Source organism: Peromyscus maniculatus, chromosome 22 (assembly GCF_049852395.1).
Source record: "Peromyscus maniculatus bairdii isolate BWxNUB_F1_BW_parent chromosome 22, HU_Pman_BW_mat_3.1, whole genome shotgun sequence".
Lineage (NCBI taxonomy): Eukaryota > Metazoa > Chordata > Mammalia > Rodentia > Cricetidae > Peromyscus > Peromyscus maniculatus.
This window is the reverse complement of record NC_134873.1, coordinates 42,996,038-43,018,380: the sequence shown is the minus strand read 5'-3', so window position 1 is coordinate 43,018,380 and position 22,343 is coordinate 42,996,038. Positions and strand designations below refer to the sequence as shown.

At 43.0% G+C, this 22,343-nt stretch overlaps 1 protein-coding gene and 1 long non-coding RNA gene across 18 annotated transcripts in view; one reads left to right on the top strand and one right to left on the bottom strand.

The window, feature by feature from the left end:
• The first annotated feature begins 1,675 nt into the window (after positions 1 to 1,675).
• On the top strand, positions 1,676 to 18,705 carry LOC143270273 (uncharacterized). Of its 2 annotated transcripts, XR_013047417.1 has the most exons (4): positions 1,676 to 2,063; positions 2,553 to 8,746; positions 15,791 to 16,171; positions 18,510 to 18,705. It is a non-coding gene; the product is annotated as an uncharacterized LOC143270273 (long non-coding RNA). The 2 variants fall into 2 exon arrangements; XR_013047416.1 differs by having other exon boundaries at positions 15,791 to 18,705.
• Birc6 (baculoviral IAP repeat containing 6) overlaps positions 12,707 to 22,343 on the bottom strand; it is a 186,023-nt gene continuing 176,386 nt past the window's right edge. For all 16 annotated transcript variants that reach the window (XM_042266804.2, XM_076559499.1, XM_076559498.1 and 13 more), the window contains 3 exons: positions 21,903 to 22,091; positions 18,544 to 18,678; positions 12,707 to 13,845 (listed from right to left, as the gene is read on the bottom strand). In XM_042266804.2, coding sequence (XP_042122738.2) covers positions 13,666 to 13,845; positions 18,544 to 18,678; positions 21,903 to 22,091 — 504 coding nt within the window. In that variant the 3' untranslated portion in view covers positions 12,707 to 13,665. The remainder of the gene's footprint in view (positions 13,846 to 18,543; positions 18,679 to 21,902; positions 22,092 to 22,343) is intronic.

The following is a 22,343-nucleotide window of genomic DNA, read 5'->3' as shown; positions in this document are numbered from 1 at the left end:
ATTTATTCATTTGATGTGTATGAGTGGTTTGCCTGGGCGTACATATGTGCGCTACATATGTGCCTGGTACCCATGGGTGTCGGAAGAGGATGTTGGATTGCCTGGAATTGGAGTTGCACAGTTGTGAGCCACCATGCGGGTGCTGGGAATTGGATCTGAGTCCTCTGACACAGCAGTAAGTGCTCTTAGTCACTGAACCATCTCTCCAGCCCTCTGCACAAGTGTGTTTCTCTGTGGAAATTTCAAATGAAATTCTACCTTTCAATTTCCTCCAAATCCGTAGAGCAATCCAGGAAATTTACTATCTGCTTCTCCAGGTAGCTGTCAATCTTCAGCCATCATTGTGGAGCTGAATATATTTCGTGTCACTGAATGTAAGAACATGGCCTCATAGCTCCCTTCCAACAGCAAGTCTAAGAAAACTCCAATATCTGTAATTAAAAAAATAATAATAATCAGGCCCGCAAGCCAACAGAATGTAAGTGTAAATGACAATCCATTACATAGATATTTTAATATACAAAACGGTATAAACAGAATGCTGGCTATACAGGAATCACTAAGTCTTGAGCAAATCCTTCTCACTCTACCAACATCACCCCTCCTAGAATTACAGGATACCTACAATGACTACGAGCAGCAGAGTGGAGGTCACACAGAAATAGTAGTAGTAGTAGTAGTAGTAGTAGTAGTAGTAGTAGTAGTAATAGTAATAGTAATAGTAATAATAATAGGCGTAGTGCCCTTCTTTGGGAAATTCACAGAGATTCCAACCGACACAGAAAAGTTTCCTTTGCTGAGGTCCGACCTTCAATATTCTCCCCCAGGAGGCCAATCCAAACACACAGGATCTCTCGTGACTCCCTCATATTCCCCAGCTCATACCGGCCTCAATACTTTCACAACCCCGATTTTTTTTTCCTGACGAACTCTCTTACCTGTCAGTCCTAAAGGAAGAAAATCAGCTCAAGTCTGTCTCTCGGGAACTTTCCCAGACCACCAGATCTCAGACCACCGAACAACACTGCCCGTCCTGCCCCCTCTCCGTACCCAGGGCCGGCATCCCCGTCCTCACAGCGCCCCTCCTGCCCCCTCTCCGTACCCAGGGCCGGCATCCCCGTCCTCACAGCGCCCCTCCTGCCCCCTCTCCGTACCCAGGGCCGGCATCCCCGTCCTCACAGCCCCCACCTGCCCCCTCTCCGTACCCAGGGCCGGCATCCCCGTCCTCACAGCCCCCTCCTGCCCCCTCTCCGTACCCAGGGCCGGCATCCCCGTCCTCACAGCCCCCTCCTGCCCCCTCTCCGTACCCAGGGCCGGCACCCCCGTCCTCACAGCCCCTCCTGAGCCACAGCGCCCCTCCTGCGTGCACAGCCGCCGCTCCGCCTCCGTGGAGAAGCCCCTCAGCAGCGCCCGCTCCGGAGTCCACGTCACCCCCGGCATCACTGGACCCAATTCAGGGTCCCGCGAGGGTCCCTCGGGGGAGGAGGAAGCAGCAGAAGGAGGAGGGGCCAAGGTCGCCGGCGTCTGGTGGCCACGGGCACCGTCAAGACACCCACAGGACTAGCGTCCCATGTGAGGATACAGGCACACGGGGGCGGCCATGACAGCAGCGCAGAGCATCCTGGGAAAACATCCCAGGCTCCTAGGCGACCAATCGGAGACTCGGGCGTGAGCATGCGCACAGAATAGGATCGCAGCGGGCCTTGTCGGGGCTGTGGGGATGGATGGAGACGGGTCGCCCTCGGTCCTGGGGACTTGGGGGCGTCTCCAGGGGAGACAGAGGTTGGAAGCGGGTTCTGCGTGCAGACACTCCACGGTCTGAGACAAAAGCAAGTCCTTGGAGGTGAACACGCAGCACCTTTTCTCCAAGCAGATAGGCGTGGGCCCTAGAGGTTACGACCCGGTAAGTGGAGCCCATGAGCCCCAGGCTCGAGCTGCCTCGGCGTAGGCTAGCCTTCGGATGACTGAAAGGGCAAGACAACCAAGCTGGAAGTGCATTCTCAGCACTGAGGAGACTGAGGCAGAAAGATCGCTGCAGTTTGGAGGCCAGCCCGAGCTGCACTGTGAGTTCCAAACTGGCCTCCCCTAAGAGTGTTCCCCTATCTTAAGGGGGCAGTGGCGGGGCGCCTGGAGAGATGGCCCAACCGAGGACCAAGTTCTGTTCGCGGCACCCACATCAGGTGGCTCAGCACCACCGGTCCCTCCAGACGGTTGTCCTCTTCTGGACTTCTAGGCACCAGGCATGCAAGTGGTACATCACGCCTGCCGGCAAACAGTTATACGCCTAAGATAAACCATTTCTTTAAGAAGCGGGAGGCCATCACATAAACCTGGCAGGGGTCAAGGACCTGGAAAGTTTTGCAGGCCAGTCTATAGAACCCAAAACACTTCTGTGAAGTGGGAAAAGGGAAAGAAATACATCCTCCTGACAGTGTGGCAGCCGCTGAGCACAGAGTTCGCTGTGCGTCCTTCTCTCTCTCTCTCTCTCTCTCTCTCTCTCTCTCTCTCTCTCTCTCTCTCTCTCATGAATGTTTTGTTTGTTTTTCACGAAGCTGCAAAGGTCACTGCTTCACTGTGGAAAAACAACAGCAGCAAATGCAGCTCAAGGTGAAATGAAGACAGTACTGTCCTTCATCTGACATTGTACAACACTTCCCTGTGCTCCCAGGCATTTCTAACGGGAAGAAACATTAAGTATTTTGACCAAGACCCAAGAACAGCTGGGCAGTGGTGGCACACGCATCTCAGCACTTGGGAGGCAGAGGCAGGCAGATCTCTTGTGAATTCGAAGCCAGGCTGGTCTACAGAGTGAGTTTGAGGACAGCCAGGGCTACACAGAGAAACCCTGTCTCAACAAAACAATAAAACAAAAAAGATTCAGGGATTGATACCAGGTGAGTTTTAATATTGTATGTGACAACCTTGTTATCCTGAAATGAGTCACTATTTTTTTTGGTAGGGTCTCACCTGGCCTGGAACTTGCTGTGTAGACCAGGCTAGCCTCAAAGTAACAGAGATCTGCCTGTTGGAATGCTGGGATTAAAGGGTGGTTCCTCATCAAACCCAGCCTTCATAATTTTTTTTTCCCCCGATTTTCGAGACAGGATTTCTATGTGTAGCTTTGCGCCTTTCCTGGAACTCACTCTGTAGCCCAGGCTGGCCTCGAACTCACAGAGCCACCTGGCTCTGCCTCCCAAGTGCTGGGATTAAAGGTGTGCGCCACCACCGCCTGGCATTTTTCTTTTATTTATTTATTTTATGTATATGAGTACACCTTTATTTCAGAAGAAGGTATCAGATCCCACTATAGATGGTTGTGAGCCTCCGTGTGGTTGCTGGGAGTTGAACTTAGGACCTGTGGAAAAACAACAGCACCCAGTGCTCTTAACCATTGAGCCATCTCTCCAGCCTGCCTCATAACTTTTAACCATAGATAATCTCATGAATTCCACACACCAGGGCTTAGCCTCTAGTCTAGGGTCTTACAAAAATATGTAACTTATGTTTATCTACATCCATTGGGGAGTTGGGGACTTTCGTCAGTAGCACTGTTGAGAATAGTTCTTATTTATCCATTGGTATTGCTAAAAGTTATTTCAAGTCTTCTCTAATTTAAGACAACCATGCTATCGCAGGTTACTTCCCACTTTTATTTGGGGATGGAAGTGGGAGGTGCCATGGTCACTCCTCATGGACTTCACAAATTTCTCATATGCCTCTTCACTGTTAATTCGTCCAGCTCTAGAGGGTCACTCATCTTTACCAGCCAACCATCTTCATGACAAAATCTGTGGACAAGCCCTGGATTTTCTTGGAGCGCTTCATTGGCGTCTGTCACCTCTCCTGACAGGAGAGTGGACTTCATTGGCAACCTTCCCCCATTCCAAAGCACCAAACTCAGCTGTTTATTTTTTGTCCCACCTTGAGGCAGCCAACACAGTAAACAACATCTCCCAAAGTTTGGTGCGCAGCATTGCTGACTCCCACTGGTCCAGGACCACTCTCCTTGATGTCCGTTCATGTTTCTGTGACTTGAAAAACTGACAACATGGCAGATGTTGTCCTTCCTCTTTCACTGCTGAGCAAGCACAAGGCCCTGGGTTCGGTCCTCAGCTCTGAAAAAAAAAAAAGAATAATCATTATTAGGGTGGCCTGGTGGCACAAGCCTTTAATCCCAGCACATAGGAGGCAGAGGTGGGTAGATTTCTGTGAGTTTAAACTTCGCCTGGTCTTCATAATGAGTTCCAAGACAACCAGCACTACATAGAGAGATTCCCATCTCAAAACCAAAAACCAACCAACTAAAAATGAAAATAAAAGAATAAAAGAATCGTTTTTTAAAAGTTTGCAAGCATTCAAGAACAGCCTGGGCTACAGAATGAATATGAGGCCAGCCTGTGCTACATGAGGCTCTGACAAAAAGAAAAGTTTGCAAATACTTGTGACAGTGCTTTCATAGCCCCAAACTGAAAACAATCCACATGTCCCTCCATGGCTGAATAAGTAAGCTGTGAGAGTGGATCCACCCAGTGGAATAGTGAAATGTCGTTGAGTTATCATTTTTAAGCATTGAACACACATAGCCCAGGACAACTTCCAGGATTCAGTTCTCGCCTCCTGCCATGTGGGTCCCAGAGACTGAACTCAGGTTTTCAGGCTTGGCCAGCAGGTGCCTTTACCCGCTGGAGCCATCTTGCTGGTCCTTGGTAATACTTTATGGGAAAAAAAAAGATCTATGTACACACACATGTGTGTGAGTGTCTGCTGTATATGTACTGGTGCCTGTGGAGACTCAAAGAGGGCATTGGCTCTCCTGAAGCTGGAGTCACAGGAGGTTGTCAGCTGCCCTTTGTAAGAACTGAACTCAAGTCCTCTGGAAGAGCAGTAAATGCTTTTGACCACTGGGCCATCTCTCCTACACCTTAATAATGTGTTTTCAGCTGCTTCAAAGAGAGCACATTTTAGAGGTGGGGGGTGAAGGCATTAAACTGGACATCACCTCTCTTGCCTTAATGTCACATTTCATGCTGGACTGCATAAATGACCTGGTAGGTTTGTCAGCTGTGTATGAAAAAAAAAAAATCAATAAATGAAAATAAGGTGATGATGGCTGCTGTATCCCTCATGTTCTTATGGTGAAGGAATCAACACTTCTCTAAATCCAGTCTTCCCCACAGGAACTCATCACTACCATCTGTAATTAAGTCCTTCAGGCCATTGCTAATACAGTTGAGGAAGAATTATATAACAACAACAAAAAAATCTTTTTGCAGTATTGAGGATTGAACTCAGGGCCTTCCACACACTAGGCAAGTGCTCTGCCACTGAGCTATATCCCCAGCCCTAAAAATGATAATTGGCAAATAATAATAGAGGCTCAGAGTCTGGCCTAGTAGTAGAGTGTATGCTCAGCATAAGCAAAGTTCTGGGTTTAATCCCCAGCGCCACCCCCCAAAGTATTTTTAAAAGCCCTTGAGGTGTGGCAGAAATGGGAATCTAACCATATTCAGCATCTAACTTTGCCACATCGCTGAGTGGAAACATCCCCACAGCTGCACCGGGACTGACCACGCCTCCTGTATTGTTCCCAGAGTGCTTCTAGGTGAACATAACCCTCTTAATGCCAACCCCAAGCCCAAACGAACTGTTATGTAGGACAATTAGGCCATTCCAAGACTATGACAGCCCAATGGCCTGTATCCCCTTACGAAGATTACAAACCCTGTAACCATTTCTGGTGAAAAGATTCCAAGGAAAATGTCCCTACCATATAAGCTAAATAACCAGAGTGGTCATCAAAAAAGAATTTCTTCACGTTGGCTGATGAAGTGAATAGGAGAGACTAGCCCTGGGGACATTCAAAAAGTTTAAATTTCCTAACATAAGGATTTATGGGTAACAGACTAATGAGTAGCATATGGATAATAAATACCCTTCCTTCTCCTTTGGGCCAGAAGGAAGGGATCTGGGACATTGCTAACATTTCATGCTGTGTCTGAATTTATACCACGTAGAAAATTGGCTGTGTAAAGTAGACATGGAGAGTCACCACATTTTGTTTTCTTGATTAAACCTAGATGTTTGCAGTGTGTCTTCCTCCTGGGCCCTCAAGATTCTTCTAGATGTATTTGTTGGCTTCATATTCATTTGATGTCTGCTGTCCAGACCAGCAGTGCTTCCACACAATTGTCCTGACACATGATTCAACAAATTAATTGGGCTACTCAACACTACATCAAAAACCAGCTCTCATAGGCAAAAACATATCTAAGGTAGAATCAACCACATGTTTATAGGACCCTGTCTTTACAGCTTTTAATGATTTTGGTGATTAATGTTATGAGTCTGGAGAGATGGCTCAGCAGTTAAGAATATTGTTCCTGCAGAGGACCTGAGTTCTATTCCCAGCACCCACACCAGGTCACTCATAGCTGCCTATAACTCCAGTTCTGGGGCATCTGACACCCTCTTCTAGCCTCTGTGGGCTTCTACACGTATGTGTTGCACATATACACATTCAGGTGCACATACACATAATTAAAAATACAAAAACAAAATCTTGTCTTGTTGGTTGCCAGCCTTAGACTTCAATGGCTGAGCCATCTCTCCAGCACAAAAAGAAAACTCTAAAAACCAAAATAAATATTCAGATCAACTTGAAAGACCCACTGCTCTGTAATACAGTGATAAGTAGCCATCAAAACAAGTTTTAGAGCTGTCCACTCAATTAATAATCGCCAGAAGTGAGTATGTTTTTCGAAGCTCATTGCTTAAAATCCAGGACAGACTCTGTTAGCTACACGTGGCCCTGAATGCCAGCCAATCAACAATGGCCTCATCCAAGGATGGCTACTTATCACTGTATTACAGAGCAGTGGGTCTTTCAAGTTGATCTGAATATTTATTTTGGTTTTTAGAGTTTTCTCTTTTACAGATGATGTTAAATGCTTATGCCTCTAAATCTAACAACACTTGAACTCCAAACCTTGTGTATGATTAACAGTGTGTTGTGCAAGAAGAGATTGCAAGAGACCTGCGTAATTTTCCTTTCCCACAGTTAGCAATAATTCAGTTCTTCTTTCAGGTACTGAACAGGGGTCTTGTCATCCTTAGACCATATATCACCAAGTATCAGGCTGGACAGTGTGATGAAGTGCTCTGCAGCGCATCAGTGTTTTCTGCTCGTGCTCTGGGGGGAGGGATTTGATATACTCAGGAGGCCTCACATAGAGGACTGGGGTCTGTGCAAGACTTTGACCAGAGTGTTTCCAGGCTTTGCGCCTGGTTTCAGCCAAAGGGGGAATGTTTCCATTTCCATGGCTGTGAACAGCAAACACGAACAGAAGAGGGAATTGTCGTTTGAAAGTGTACCAAACAGCTTCAACACAAAAGGTAAGAGAAAAAACCCAAGTAATAAAATCCAGCTGTGCTGGCTGATCTTGCTCCAAGGATACAAATCTTCGCAGCGTGTTCCCATCTGATATGTCGTTTAATGCTATAATCCTGAAGCCTTCTAGAGGCAAAGCGAAGTATGATTTCCTGGTACATGACAGAACTGGAAACCAAATGTGTCAGTAAGACATCAAGCCCTGGGTATCAATATTCCTCAAATCACGGAGTTCGTTAGCATCAGAATTACCATAAGTGGTGGAGGGGGATTGACCAATGGAATAGTAACTCAGGAAGCTGAGGCAGGAGGATTGCTCCAAATTCCTGGAATTCAAGACTAAATCGGGGAAGGAAGTCATGAGGTCTCACATTCCCTGAGGATCTGTAGGCAATGAATGATTGCTGGGGGAAGGAGCGGGGAGAGATGTCTTTGTGGTGTGGCCACAGGTGAGTTACTCGTGCTTTTATGATCAACCCCATTACACTCATTGGGACACACACACTAAAGATAAGAAAGAGGCTGGGTAGTAGTGGTGCACACCTTTAATCCCAGCGCTCAGGAGACAGAGGCAGGTGCATCTCCGAGTTCAAGGCCAACCTGGTCTACAGACTGGGTTTCAGGACTGCTGAGGCCAAAAAACCAGTCAATCAATTAATCCATACAAACAAGAAAGAAAAGAGGAGGAGGAAGAGTAGTTGGCCAGAGGAAAAGGATCACCAGGAATGGGAGGGTAACAGGAATGAATATGGCCAAATACATTATATACAGCTATAAACTGTCATAATGAAGCCTATTATATATAATAAAAACATTAAAAAAGAATAGGAATTGCCTAAGCAACCACTAAAAATACATTTCTATGCCCTCCCTGCTTTTAAGAAATCTGCATGTTAATGAGTTCCTCAAACATTCATCAACATTCTAGAGTTGAGAGGGACAGATATCTACCATGCACCCTGGTAAGTGACAGAATCCAGTCCTCCTGAACAAGTTCCCTCTCCTTCCACATAACCTGTTGGACATGGGCAGATCCACTACAGGCTCCTGTTGGTGACTGCTCTGAGTGGTTGTGTAAAGTAATCCGTCAACATCATATCAAGCTCTTTAATGTGGTTCATGATACAGGAAGATCAAACAAACAGAGATGCTGTCTGTCTGGCTTGTGTGCAAAGCTAAGCAGGGTTTCAGAGTTGCTCAACAAAAACTTCTACTTTAAAATTTTTTGCTTCAAGATGACACTGTCTACTTTCCCATTAAACAGAACGCAATCATTTTCTAAAGTCTGTTGAAACATGCTGTCAAGAGCAATTCGGGCCACATGAAAAATACGAAGTTCACCTATATAAGATTGAATTGGTAAGTGTTTGACCAGGGGGCACTTTGAAACTTGACTATGGACCTGAGATGGCTCAGCAGTTAAGAGCACTGACTGATCTTGCAAAGGAAACAGGTTCAGTTCCCAGCTATCGGATGTCTTGCTGTATGCTGTGAATATGTATGGCTCCCACTGGATAATAATTAAAGCTGTTTTGGCCTATGGCAAGAGAGCTTACAGCCAGATGGGAAATCCAAGCAGAGATACAGAGAAAAGGGCCGAGTCGAGAGAGATGCTAGTCACCACCAAAGGAGCAACAAGATGCCAGCAGACAGGTAACACCATAGCCTTGGGGCAACATATAGATTAATAGAAATGGGTTAAGTTATAAGAGCTAGCTAACAAGAAGCCTGACCCATAGGCCATACAGTTTGTAATTAATATAAGCCTCTGAGTAATTATTTTATAAGCGGCTGTGGGACCACAGGTGAGAGAGATTCAGCTGGACCTCAGGCAGGGCCAGACAGGACCAGAGAAACATCTGGCTACATACATGGGCTCACAACTGTATGTAACTCCAATTCCAGGATTCTGTGAGCATTGTATGCACATATACATAGACATACATATAGCCACATACAGGTGAAAGCTGACGATGCCTGGTCTGAATAAGCAAATTTGTAACTTCAGCCAATCTGTGCAAAGAAGAATAATCAGATACTCAGTATCTGTCCATTTAAAGAAGTGCTCTTTTTTGGTTATTTCCAAAGCAGTTTCTCTATGTAGCCTCAGCTGTCCTGGAAGTCAATACATAGACCAGTCTGGCCTCAAACTCAGATATCCACCTGCCTCCGCCTCCCAAATTCTGGGATTGGATTAAAGGCTTGTACCACCAATGCCCATCTAAGAAGTGCATCTTTAAGAATGTCTTACAGTCAGACAAAATTAGAAAAATTTTTAAGGCTTAATATGTTGTATGCCCCCAACCACCACCATGGAAGCCCGAAATTCATTATTGTAAGGGTTCTAACTATGTTTAGTGTTTAATTAGGGGCAAGTGAGACAAAGCATGCTTTTTCCCCTGGGCTATTTCTAAATATGGATGATGCAAAGATATTGGAGCTGCTGGGAATGGCCAACAAGCAAATTCATGGAAGCCTTGATGTCAAAGAGTTCCTTCCTATTACCCAGGACCTGCTCACCCATTCTCTGCTTTCCCAACCTCCTAAAGGCCGAGCATTCATAACTAATAGTAAGTCTCTGTGTTTTTATTTGGGAGCTGGCTGACAGCCAAAAGAAAAATCCATGGCAAGGGCTGAGAATCAAACCCTGGTCCTCTGTAAGAGCAACAAGTGCTCTGGAGTACTCAATAATCTCTCAAGTCCCTAGAGAGAATTTTAAGTAGTTTAAAGCAAAACAAGTCAAGGTATTTTCAGGCTTCTCTTGCTGCAGGCAGCTGTTAACTTTACTTGTCAATAAACTTTTTCTTGACTTTAAAAACCAAAAGTAACAAAGAACAAACCCCCTTTGGGGCTGGGATGTTGCTCAACGGTAGAGCACTGACTCAGAATGGGTACCGTGTGTGTGTGTGTGTGTGTGTGTGTGTGTGTGTGTGTGTGTGTGTGAGAGAGAGAGAGAGAGAGAGAGAGAGAGAGAGAGAGAGAGAGAGAGAGAGAGAGAGAGAGAGAGAGAGACAGAGGTACTGCTTTAACACTGGCATCCACATTTCCCCACGTTCTACACAAACTCTTGGGCCAAGGCAGTTTTGTTTTTCTCTGCTCTTCTACCCTATTTTCTTAGCTTGAAAACACAGGACTCATTCTATCAACAAATATATGCATTTCTCCAAGCTCTGCCAAGTACTTCCTCCTGTCCACCCTTTGACTGCCCCAGGTGATGGATGAACTACCATGTGGACTCTGGAGTCACAGCAGTAGGCAAAATGCTATGATCTGATTCTTGCCTGGTCAAAGCCGAGAGCTTTCCGAATCATTCAGGATGCTTAAGGTCAGCAGCAGGCCAAACCAGACTTCAGTGGCCTGAGAGCAGCTTCTTCTCTGACATCACAACCTGCCACACCCATTTTCTTTATGGTCATTCTTCAGCACTCAGGATGCCTTCCTCTAGAAAGCCTTTCCTGCTCACATCACTTCAGTGCCCATCAGTATTATTCCTAAGTGACTCTCCTCTGTGCTCCCAAAAGAACGTTGTGAATAACTCTCCAGAGAACTTACCATACTGGACTGTCTTCATGCCTGTTCACTACTTGAGTGCAGGAACCTTACACTAAGTGAGCACCTGAATGTTCCTAGGCTGGTCTGGATCCCACATGGATCCACTTCAATGCAATCTGTCTCCAATCATTTAAACATATGTACATGCACAAGCCACGGAATGCATGGAAGAGTTGGCTGTCTCCTGTCATGTGGGTCCCAGGATTCAAACTCAGGCTGTCAGGCTTAGCAGCAAGCACTCCTACCCACTGAGCCATCTCACCTGCTGCCCGTGACTTCCAGTTTTTGTAAATCATTTCTTGGCTCTGATAACAGTACTGTTGCTTTCTAACACTTTCCCACATCTAACAATGAGGTGGGATGGAAAAATGTATTTGACAGCGTTTATCATTCACGCCCAATTAGACTGGGATCCTGACCAAAGGGAAAACCAAACCCACGCACGCGTGTACACGTCAGAGACAGTTCTCATCCTCTTTAAAGGCAGATCTTATTGCTTCGGCAGCTTCATCATACACAGCAGGCAGCCGACCTGCCACCTTCTGAGTGAGTCTCTAGTCTCCACCTCCCATCTTGCCATAGGAGTCCCGAGACAGAGATGAAAGTCACTGTATTCCGTCTCCTCCCCGCCCCCTCCAGGGTTTCTCTGTGTAGCCCTGGCTGTCCTGGAACTCACTCTGTAGACCAGGCTGGCCTCGAACTCACAGAGATCCACCTGCCTCCGCCTTCTGAATGCTGGGATTAAAGGTGTGCACCCTCACTGCCTGGCTCAGCTTTTTGTTTTTCTCTTTTAGAGCTTCTTTTAATCACTTTTACTTATTGGTGTGGGATGGGAGACGCAAGTGGAGGTCAGAGGACACCTTGCATGGAGCGGTTCTTTCCTTCCTACTATACAGGTCCTGGCATTGAACTTTGTTCATCAGGCTTGGCCACAAGTAGCTTCGCCCACAAAGCACTTCACCATTCACTGACCCCCCCCTCTTTGCTTATGTGGGCTCCTGGGATCTGAACTCAGCTTGTCCGCCTAGCTCAGCAACTGCTTTCCACCCAGAGCCATTTCCAAGTACTTTTATTTCATGCCGCTGATAGTTTTAGAGACAGACTATCTAGCATGTCTGTATATGTCATTTGAGGTCTTTCTCACCATATCCCAACGTGATCATTATCTTGTCACTCTGGTGCAGCTTACTACACACTGTATCTAAGACGACTGACTGTGTTTTGGACACTGTTTTCTGCTCGTGATGTTTAAAGACAAGAAGGGGTATCATACCCCTTACCTTAAATTTTTCCTTTTTTTCCCCTTCATGCCTCCAATACCTGAATTTGTGATTCTCCCTCCGCACCTCTCATTTTTGAGTCAGGATCTCACACTGCAGGCTCTGAGCAAACTCTCTGCCTCAGTCTCCCAGGGCAGGGACTGTAGGGAACCACGCCAGGCCGCCTGCCACTTTAACCCTCAGAATCAAACACCACTTTTATGTAAATATTATCAATAGTCACTGCAGCTCCTTCCTTTTTTTCTCTTCCTGCTTTTATGAGACAAGGTCTTTCTATGTAGCCCTGGCTGTCCCAGAACTCCAACTGCAGAGATAAGAATGCCCCTTCTGGGATTAAAAGCATGCATCACCATGCCCCAGCTTTTAGCCTTTTCTTTATGTTAGCTGCTCTTACAAAAATATCTTTGTTTCCCCCATGCTCAGGTTTCACAAGCTTCTTTGTAGAAATACCATTTCACACCATGGCAACTATTTTAGAAACAAGACATACTAATTCACCTAAGTTTTTATTTATTGGCTCTAGGAAGAATTTGCATGAAAATGAGCCTGTATGGCAGGTACAGAACGTACTGTAACAGCACCAGAGAGGCCCAGCCTCTCTCCTCTACAGAGCCTCTGTGTTGATACATACATGTGACTTCAGGAACAAAACCACACAGTCCAGGACAGAGAGGAGCCCTTGAGGAAAACAGTTTAAAGTGACTTTTCCAATTGACCATACCTTTTCATATACTTAAATTCAAAGAATTGATACATTCAGAGGCCCAATGTTTGGCATAGAATAAAATCATGTTCATTTATTTTTTTTCTGCATCTTAGAAGGCATAAAATTAAATATGTTGAATGTAATAAATTCATCCATACAAGTGCAAGTCTCCAGCTATAGTGCATTTTATGGCAGATTTATTACTTAAAAATATACCAGTAAATCAAAAAAGAAGGGCTATGTCCATTTAACTTTTATTAAAGTGTATGTAGGAGGTCTTCAGAAATCAAATATGAGCATGAAGATATGGCCAAACATAAAATCTATCAAATTCAGTGAAAAGTTGCTGACTTTAAATAGCAGTTGTAAGAATGACCAATATATATCCTTTGTTAACAACCTCTCACTACAGTAAAAAAAAAAGATAAACATTCAGTAAACATTCTTTCCTAAGGTAGTTTCCCTTATAGATCAGTGATTTATCCATTTCTTTGTATACACAAATTTGTTGAACATACCAATCAGTGGTTCTCACAATTGAAAAATAAAAGCACAAAAAAGTTTACACTCTTGTACAGGTAAATCAAAGATCACCTTGAATTAAACTGGATCTCCTTAAGGGCATAGTATAGTTTCAGTTTCATTACCTATTACATAATTAGTTTCTTACATACAAATATTGACATATTTGGCTTGTGCTTCCGAAGCCTTCGTGTCTATGAAATCCACATCAATGCAGCTCATAATTGGAAGTCACTGGGGAGGTCTTTGCTGCTGCTGGGTTTGCCATGGTCGTGTGTTAGAGTCTCTTCAACACGCGCTGTGGCCCTGCACACCTGGGAGGCGTCGTCAATGTCTGGATCTAAGCCTTCAGGACAGGGAAGTTTCAGTAGCTCTTCTCGGAGCTGAGCAGTGTGGCGCTAAATGGAGAAAAATCGATAATATCAGAGGTGATTCCAGCATATCACTGAGACAAGAACTTGGTTTTAATATACCCCAGTATCAAGTGTATAAATATTTACTCAGTGTCTTGTTATGCCAGCCAGTGCATCACACATGTAAAACACTCAGTAAACAAAACTCAAGAATCCCTAAACGCGGGGCTGAAGAGATGGCTCAGCAGTTAAGAGCACTGGCTACTTTTCTAGAGGAACTAGGTTCAATTCCCAGCACCTACATGGCAGCTCACACCTGTCTGTAACTCCAATTCCAGGGCTTCTGACACCCCGACAGACAAACATGAAAGCAAAAGACCAATGCATGTAAAGTAAAAATAAATTATATGATTAGAAGTGGGGAAGGAATGGTGGTGACACCCGCCTTTAATCCCAGCACTTGGGAAGCAGAGGCAGGCAGATCTCTGTGAGTTTAAGACCAGCCTGGTCTACAGAGCGAGATCCAGGACAGGCATCAAAATTACACAGAGAAACCGTCTGAAAAAAACAAAAAAAATAAAAACCATAAAAAAAAAAAAACTTCCCCAAACTCCAAATTAATTCTTGATGCTGAGAAAGCCCCAGGCAACATTCTGTACAGGTACAGAAGAATAAACGCCACCTCCTAAAAAACAAAGAATACTTCTACAGAACCTCATCCTCCCCGCCCCACTCCCCAGGAGCAGTACTGCCAATGACTTCTAAACATCTATAGTTTGATACGTATATTCTTTTAAATTAAAGACAGTAATCCGTTGTGTTGTCATAGATGTCAACTCTGAAAAGGACAAATGCACAAATTAAAATAAACCCAGACTGGGTATTTATCACAATGGTACATATAGTACTTATCTGGAATGTGCAAGGCTTTGGGATCAATCTCTAGTACTGGATGAAAAAAAAAAAGAAACACAGATACATAACCACCAAACAAAAACCTAAACTACACCACATATGCACTGCTATCTTGGCAGATGAAAACAGGTATGTTTCAAAGATCGACCTGTAAACTTTGTAATAGTTTCCCCATCACTTCATTTAACTCAGAAGTATGTGTAAAGTAATTTTATCATTAGAATTTTAAAAATTCGAACAAATGAAAAACAATGTCTAGAGAGTACATAATCGTGTTATCCTATCTTGCCTTAGAATGTAAGATGCTAAGAGGGTGACTAGTTGCTTATGAATGAAATACCACATTGAAGGTTTTGAAAATTATCTGCACCAATAGCTGGCTTTAAAAGTTAACTGAGTAATTTCAAGCACAATGACTGGTTCTGTTTATGTGTATAGAAAAGTAAAAATGTTATAGAAATGATAGGATATAAAGGTAGATTATTGATTATAGACTCTATTTTTTTGTTGTTGTTTTATTTGAGACAGGGTTTCTCTGTGAAACAGTTCTGGCTGTCCTGAAACTCACTCTGTAGACCAGGATGGCTTTGAACTCACAGAGATCTGCCTGGCTCTGCCTTCTATGTGCTGGAATTAAAGGTGTACACCACCACTCCCCAGCTGAATCTACTTTTAAACCAAAAAAGCAACTACTAGTTTTAAATATTTTACATTAATAAGGATTTTTTGTATTGATACAAATTAAAGGTTATTTTAGTAAGAACATAGTGTACATACATTTCTACTCTTGTGTACATATACAGCTCATCAACAATGTAATGTAAATTTCTAGTCTTTGAAAGTTATTATTACAAACTATTGAGGATAATAAAGAAATTCAGGTTAGTAGCTAGTTACCTATTACAATCAAACTTCTAGTCATGGTAGGTATGTTTTCAAGGTCAAACAGAGATATATTTTAGATAGGCAAGTGGTCTTCAAAAACTTCAGAGATCTACAGAATATGGCATTTAAGATGTTTTAATAATGTAAATTTTTTCTTTCTTTTTCTTTCTTTCTTTTTTTTAATAACGAGACATATCTGCTCCTGGCAGCACCAATCTACTTCAGAGAAGATGATGGGCCCTGAAGAAACTCCATACAAAGTTTACTTTCTTGGTGGCAAAAGTTAACCACCGGGCAAGAAAGTGCCCTTGCCTCGACTGCTGACAGTATGCTGTCCAAATTGGACCAACAGGACAAAAAACAAAGTGACTACAGAACCTTGACAACACAAGGCAGGACAGTCCTTCAAAAATCCTGCTTCACAAATGTCTGTCTGATATTCTAGGGCTGCAGGCTGAAGACGGATGCCCCAACATTACAAAAGAACCTTAGGTGACTGTCCAGGCAGCCAGCAGTTTCTGTCATTTCTTAGTTTTGGAAGTTGTTTGCTCTACACTTCCTGTTTACTCAGGTAATATTATATCCTTCTCATGTCTCTGATAGAGTTGAAAACTAGATATAGTTTTCCTTGTTATCAGATTCAAAAAAGGTACTAATAAAAGAAATATAAAATGTAAGGTTGAGAGACATAAAAAGATAGTTTTGGACTGGTAATGCAGGTTAGGATAGAAGTGAATTAGGTACAACACTTTAGACTCACCAAGATAGGGTAGCTAATGGACTATTTACTCTGAGTTTGTCAAATGCTATGGGCTAGATATTATTAATGTAATTATTGCCTGTATATATTTGTATATAGTTACTGTACTTGTTGTATACAGTTTTTCTATGTTAGTTAAAACCTTCACTTTTTATTTTAGACAAAAAGAGGGAAATGTTGTATGATATTTTATTTGTGTTCTGACAAATAAAGCTTGCCTGGAGATCAGAGGGCAGAGCTATCCGCTAGTTAACCATAGAGGCCAGGTAGTGGTGGCACATAGCTTTGTCCCAGTACTTGGGAGGTCCACGCCTTTAATTCCAGCACGAGGGAGGTGGAGACAGGAATATAAGGCAGGTAGAGAAAGGAACCCCCCGCCCCAATTCAGTCTGAGCATTCATAGAGACATGATGGCCCCCATTCGGTCTCAATTTTTGAAGAAGTAAGAAGTTTCTGATGGCTGGCTGCTCTGCTTCTCTGATCTTTCAGCTTTCACCCTCAATATCTGACTCTGGGTTTCCTCCCCCTTAAGGGTCTCAGAGATCAAACAAAGGTCGTAAGCCTTGGTGGCAGGTGTCTTTAATCACTGAGCAATCTGGCCAGCCTACTACGCAGTTTTATAGAACAACCTTACACATACATGATGCTCTGCTAAGCGCTGACAAAATAAGGGCAATGAGCACAATAAAGACACTTTAGCTTCTGGGAAGCCCAAGTTTTAGCTGAAGGTATGAAGCATAAAAAAGGTTGAGACAATTGTGTGCTCTCAGCCACTTATGAGGATTTAAAGCATATGCACATACTTAAAATTGACAAACTCTCCAGCACTGATTTCCCTTCCACTGTGATAAAAACACTGATTAAGGAAGAAGAAAGAAAAATCTCACTATTATGAGGATCGCGGAGAGGTAGGACACTACAACATATCATGGACTCAACTGAAAAGAACATACACGTCCTTGACTAGCATTCTTCAGCAAAGAGGTAGTTAAAAGAATAGAAATCCTCACCAATTTGGAAATGAAGGGTTTCCAAGTAAGGGTGATGTAGAAAAATTATACAGTAGTTTAGCATGGTAGCTCACGTCTTTTTAAGTCCAACAACGGGAAGCACAGGAAAGCAGAGTTTAGGGCAGCCTGGTCTATATAGTTAGATTCAGGCCAGCCATGAGTACAGAGTAAGACCCTGTCTCAAAAACAACCCTCAAAATAATAAGAGTAAAATAATTTCAGGCAAAAGCAAATGCTGAAATAACAGAACAGCAGCAGCAACAGCTAGAACGCAGGTTCTGCAGATGTATGTGAGAAAAGGTGCAACTAGGCACCTATTCAGGAAGCATCCAACTGGTCATGGACCACAGAAAGAACAGGAGACGGACGTATGTGGTACACAATGAAAATGGGAGCAGCTGGGAGCAAGCCCCTTCTGAGGACAATGCTGAAGGAGTCTCCTACTAAGCATTGAATTAGATGAAGGGAACTAAGAAATATCTACAGATCTGAGAGAAAAGGTCAGTCTTAAAATTAAGTGTAGAAAGCTAGATGAACCAATGTGAAGGAAGATACAGTCCTACTCTCAATGTTTAATGAGGATGTCTAGGAAAAATCATTTAGAAACACAACTCTGGAAAGGGACACATGAGTTCTAAGAGTCACTTTTTTTTTTAAATGCCGAATGCCATTTATTGAAGGAGGGAGGAGGTCTTGAATACAGGCTTACAGCACAATGGGAGGACCCTGGAGGGCAGAAGTTCGCTACAGATGTTTTATAATCTTGCATCTAAGCTGTTAACGCCCAAGAGTCACTTTTTAATGGATTAATTGTTCTCTTGTCAACTTCATATAGGTATATATTATGTTCTGTTTCCTCTCCCCACCCTGCCTCCTTTATTTCCCTCCTGTCCTTATCAAAACCTGTTCCATCCCTACCAGTCCCTTTCTCAAATCATGACTTTTGGTTTTGTGAGTCATCTTTAAAGGTCCAACATTAAAAACCCAAAGACCACAAGACAAAGGGGGTAAAGCTCCTACAGCCACTTTTAATCTCGAGAATCACCAGTCCTCTGTCAAAGCTATTGCATCTATCTATACACTTTCTCTAACAACTTAGGAAACAAGTTCTTAGGTTCTCTTCTGCCCTTAACCTTCAGGTGTGATTAGCTGAGTCAGTGAATCACAACTCACCTTGAGAGCTGCTGCGTGGTGAGACATGGTCCTGCCCACCCGCTTATCACTGCTGTACTGCTGGATGTCTGCGATCCACTCCTCACACTGGGCCATGATCTCAATTCTTTTCAAGTAAAAATGTTTGTGTATAACCTTGAAAATAAAAAACAATAGAACAAAGCATGTCTACATACTTTAAAAGTAGTTTGTGGCATTACAAAATAAAAGATTTTCTGGTTTTGTATGTTCTATATCATTACAAAGGAAAAAAACAGGCTTAGAACATCAGATGGCATACACTGAAATACTCAATTCCACAGCAGCAATGGATATCCAACACTGCTCAGATACTAAGTAATCCCATCTAAAGAGCACAGGACATATATACGAGAACTTAAAGCAAATGGGAAAAGATTATCAATACACTGGTAGCAGAAAAACGTCTGTCTTTAGATGAGAACTCAAGTTGTAGAGATGGTCAGAGTATACTGCTCCTACAAAAGACCCGTGCTTAGTTCCCATCACCATGTCAGGAGGCTCACAACTGCCAGTTAACTAAGTGATCTGGTGGCTTCTTTAGGTATTTGCACTCATGTGCACATCCCCAACCCCACAAAATAAAAACAAAAAACTCTTTAAGGTTTTTTTTTTAATCTATTTATTATGGGTATGCATGTGTGCCACACCACACACACAAAGGTCAAAGGTATCACTTCTTCTAGTATGCAGTTTGGCTCAGGAATGAAACCTAGGTGGGCATTGCTTGGTGGAAAGGGTCTTTATCCACTGTGAGAATTAGCCAGACAGCACAATTAAGGAAACTTTAAGTATCAGAGACAATCAATACAAAAATCAAAACGAAGCCCTAGCTGTGGCACATTCTTACTCATCAAATTGTATCTTCTGAGGCTGGAAAGATGGTTCAACAGTTAAGAGCATCTGCTGCTCTTGCAGAGAAGCAGGTTTGATTCTCAGCCTATCATAACTCCAGTTCCAGGGAATCTAATGCCCTCTTTTGGCCTTTGAAGGCAGCATGAGTACAGGTGTCCCCTCCTTCCTTCCTTCCCTCCCTCCCTCCCTCTACACACACACACACACACACACACACACCTAAACAAAGCTTTCAATTGCATTTTCTGGTTAATTTATAGATAGATTTATTTTACAGTCCTAAATTCCCTTGTAGTAATCATGCATCCCATTTGGATATTAAAAAAATTTATACCTCTGAAAAATGTTTTGATACATAAGCAATAGGACTCTCTTCCTGAGAAACTTAAATTATAAAACGGACATGAAATCTAGTTCAGTTCCTATATTGTCTAAAGGGGTTCTCTCTGTCCTATACTGTCTAAAGCTAGATATCATTATAAAGGCATGGGAACTGAAATAAAACACTAGTACAATCCTATGTTACATTCAGCAGTTTTTGAGGCTGATGCTCTAGAACTCAAAAAACAAAAAAACAAAAAAACAAAAAAAAAAATAAGCTCAGAGCCAGACAGAAGACAAGAGCATCAGAGAAAAAGCTACTTTAGAAGAAAAACCAGGGTGGACGATAGTTCACTTGGCAGGGCTTGCATAGTATGCATGAGGCCTTGGTTTTAGCCCCACTGTGACATGGGGGTACATGCCTATAACTCCAGCACTTGGATAGTTCAAGATGATCCTCATCTACAGAGCACCTTGGAGGCCAGCCTTGAACAGCAGAAGATAAAAAACAAAACAATAACAACAATAACAACAACAACAACAACAACAAAACAAAAAACCCAACAACCCAAATAAATAAAAATACCCAGGGAATTCAGAAAACAGCCAAAGTCACATTAAGAGTCAGTTTTAAGTATCCAGTGGCAAGGAGTGTCTAGATTAATTTCTTTTCATAAAGAGTACACACCTGTAACCTCTACCTGTACATAGCAGCACCTTCCAGAACTCACATGTTTCCTCTCCCCACACTGTTCCCCGCATGCCCATATTTAGGATTAAACCCTGGGACTCATACATACAAGTATTCCACCACTAAGATACATCTTCAGCCCTTATGCTGACTTTGATACATAAGCTACCAAGTTGACCACTGAACTTTACATAAGTAGAATATGCAGAACTGAAAGGAATCAAAATTCAGCCGTATATGCCATTGAAACTAGAATCCTTGTTACAACAGAACTATCAAGGAGTTTCAAAAGCTCAGTACCCAGCATGCTGAAGAATCCATGTAAGACGCAAAGGGACAGAATACAGGCTCTCCAAGAGTACTATATTTAACCTTCATTTTTCAGTAAGTTGGCACAATGCCTAGTAACAGGTGATGGGTAGTTGCATAATGTGAATAACCTAAGCCTAATTAATAGATTATATCTAAAAGCTTGTAAACAAGTATACACACACATGTGCATGCACAAGCAACCTCCCATAACATTAGATCTACTACCTTCTATATGGCCTTTAAGGCAAAAGGCAAACTTGTGGATATGTGTGCACACTGACAGGTAAGCACATGTAATAGTAACGGAGAAGGAATGTTCTTTTTATATCCCTTCAGATCACCCTCATGAGCTCTACCTGATTAGCAGGATTAAGACCGGGTTCACAGTGTTTAAGAATAACAACTGCTAAATCCCATTAAATACAACAGTCTATGAGGCCAACACAAAAACCCACTCTGAAATGTTGCAATTCCAGGAAAATCGAGGCAAACTGATGCTCTGAGGACACAACGCTGAGCAAGAAAGTGATCTTAGGACAAAGAGGAGACATGACAGTGAAGAGGACTGCAGGCTGAAGATGCGGGGTGCTGAGTCACCAGGACACAGCCAAGCCAAACCCCCTGAAATGCTTCAGAGGCTCCTAGGAACTTGACACTTTCTTAACATTCACACACATACATTACATGTGTAGTATTTCAGTAATATCTGAACAGTTGGATTAAATGATAATTATCAAAAATAAACAGTTCCGGGCTAGAAAGATGCTCCTTTGGAACCAGAGCCCACTAAAAGCAAACCAACAAGAACAGACCAAGTGTGGTGGAGCACACTGAGTATCCCAGCAGTGCAGAAACAGAGACGGGGAGGCCCACAAAGGCTCACTTGGTGAACTAAAAACCAGCTAGAGAGCCTGTCTTAGAAGAAAGATGAGCAACACCCAAATGTCAAAACCCAGAGCTATCTTCTCACCTTCACACACAAAATGTGTACCTGTACACATCACACAAGAGTAAAACCTTACTAACTGCACTTTGAGTGATTTTAGAATTAATTACTAGTTATAAGAAGTAAACCTTAGTGCACCAGACACTGTAAACTTAGAATATATAACACTAACAAAGACTATAAATTCTCAACTGTCTTTAACTTTATCCAACATACTTCTTTAAAGCATGGTGAAGGATTTCGGATTTGCTCTAGCATTGCCCATTTAACCGTTGCTTGCCGGATATTTCCATCGTATTCTCGGGAACTCTGCGTGCCACTCGGAGTGCCTCGAGACCGTTCATAGCCTGGTTCATTAAAGTAAGGCTCGGCTACTAATATAAGAGACTGGACAGAAACCAACACCTAAGGCAAAGAGGAAATCAAACAATAGTTATGAGGAGACATTTTTACTGCCAGTAAACTGCTATCCTGCTTCATCTCTAAGGAGTCTCTATTAGCATATTTCCACATATTTTTGGCATTAAAGAAAAAATATTGGGGGCTGGAGATATGGCTCAGTAGTTAAGCTGGTCATCTAGAGGGCCTGTGATTGATTCCCAGCATATGAATGTGGTGTACATACATACATGTAGGTAAAACCTCTCTATATTTTAT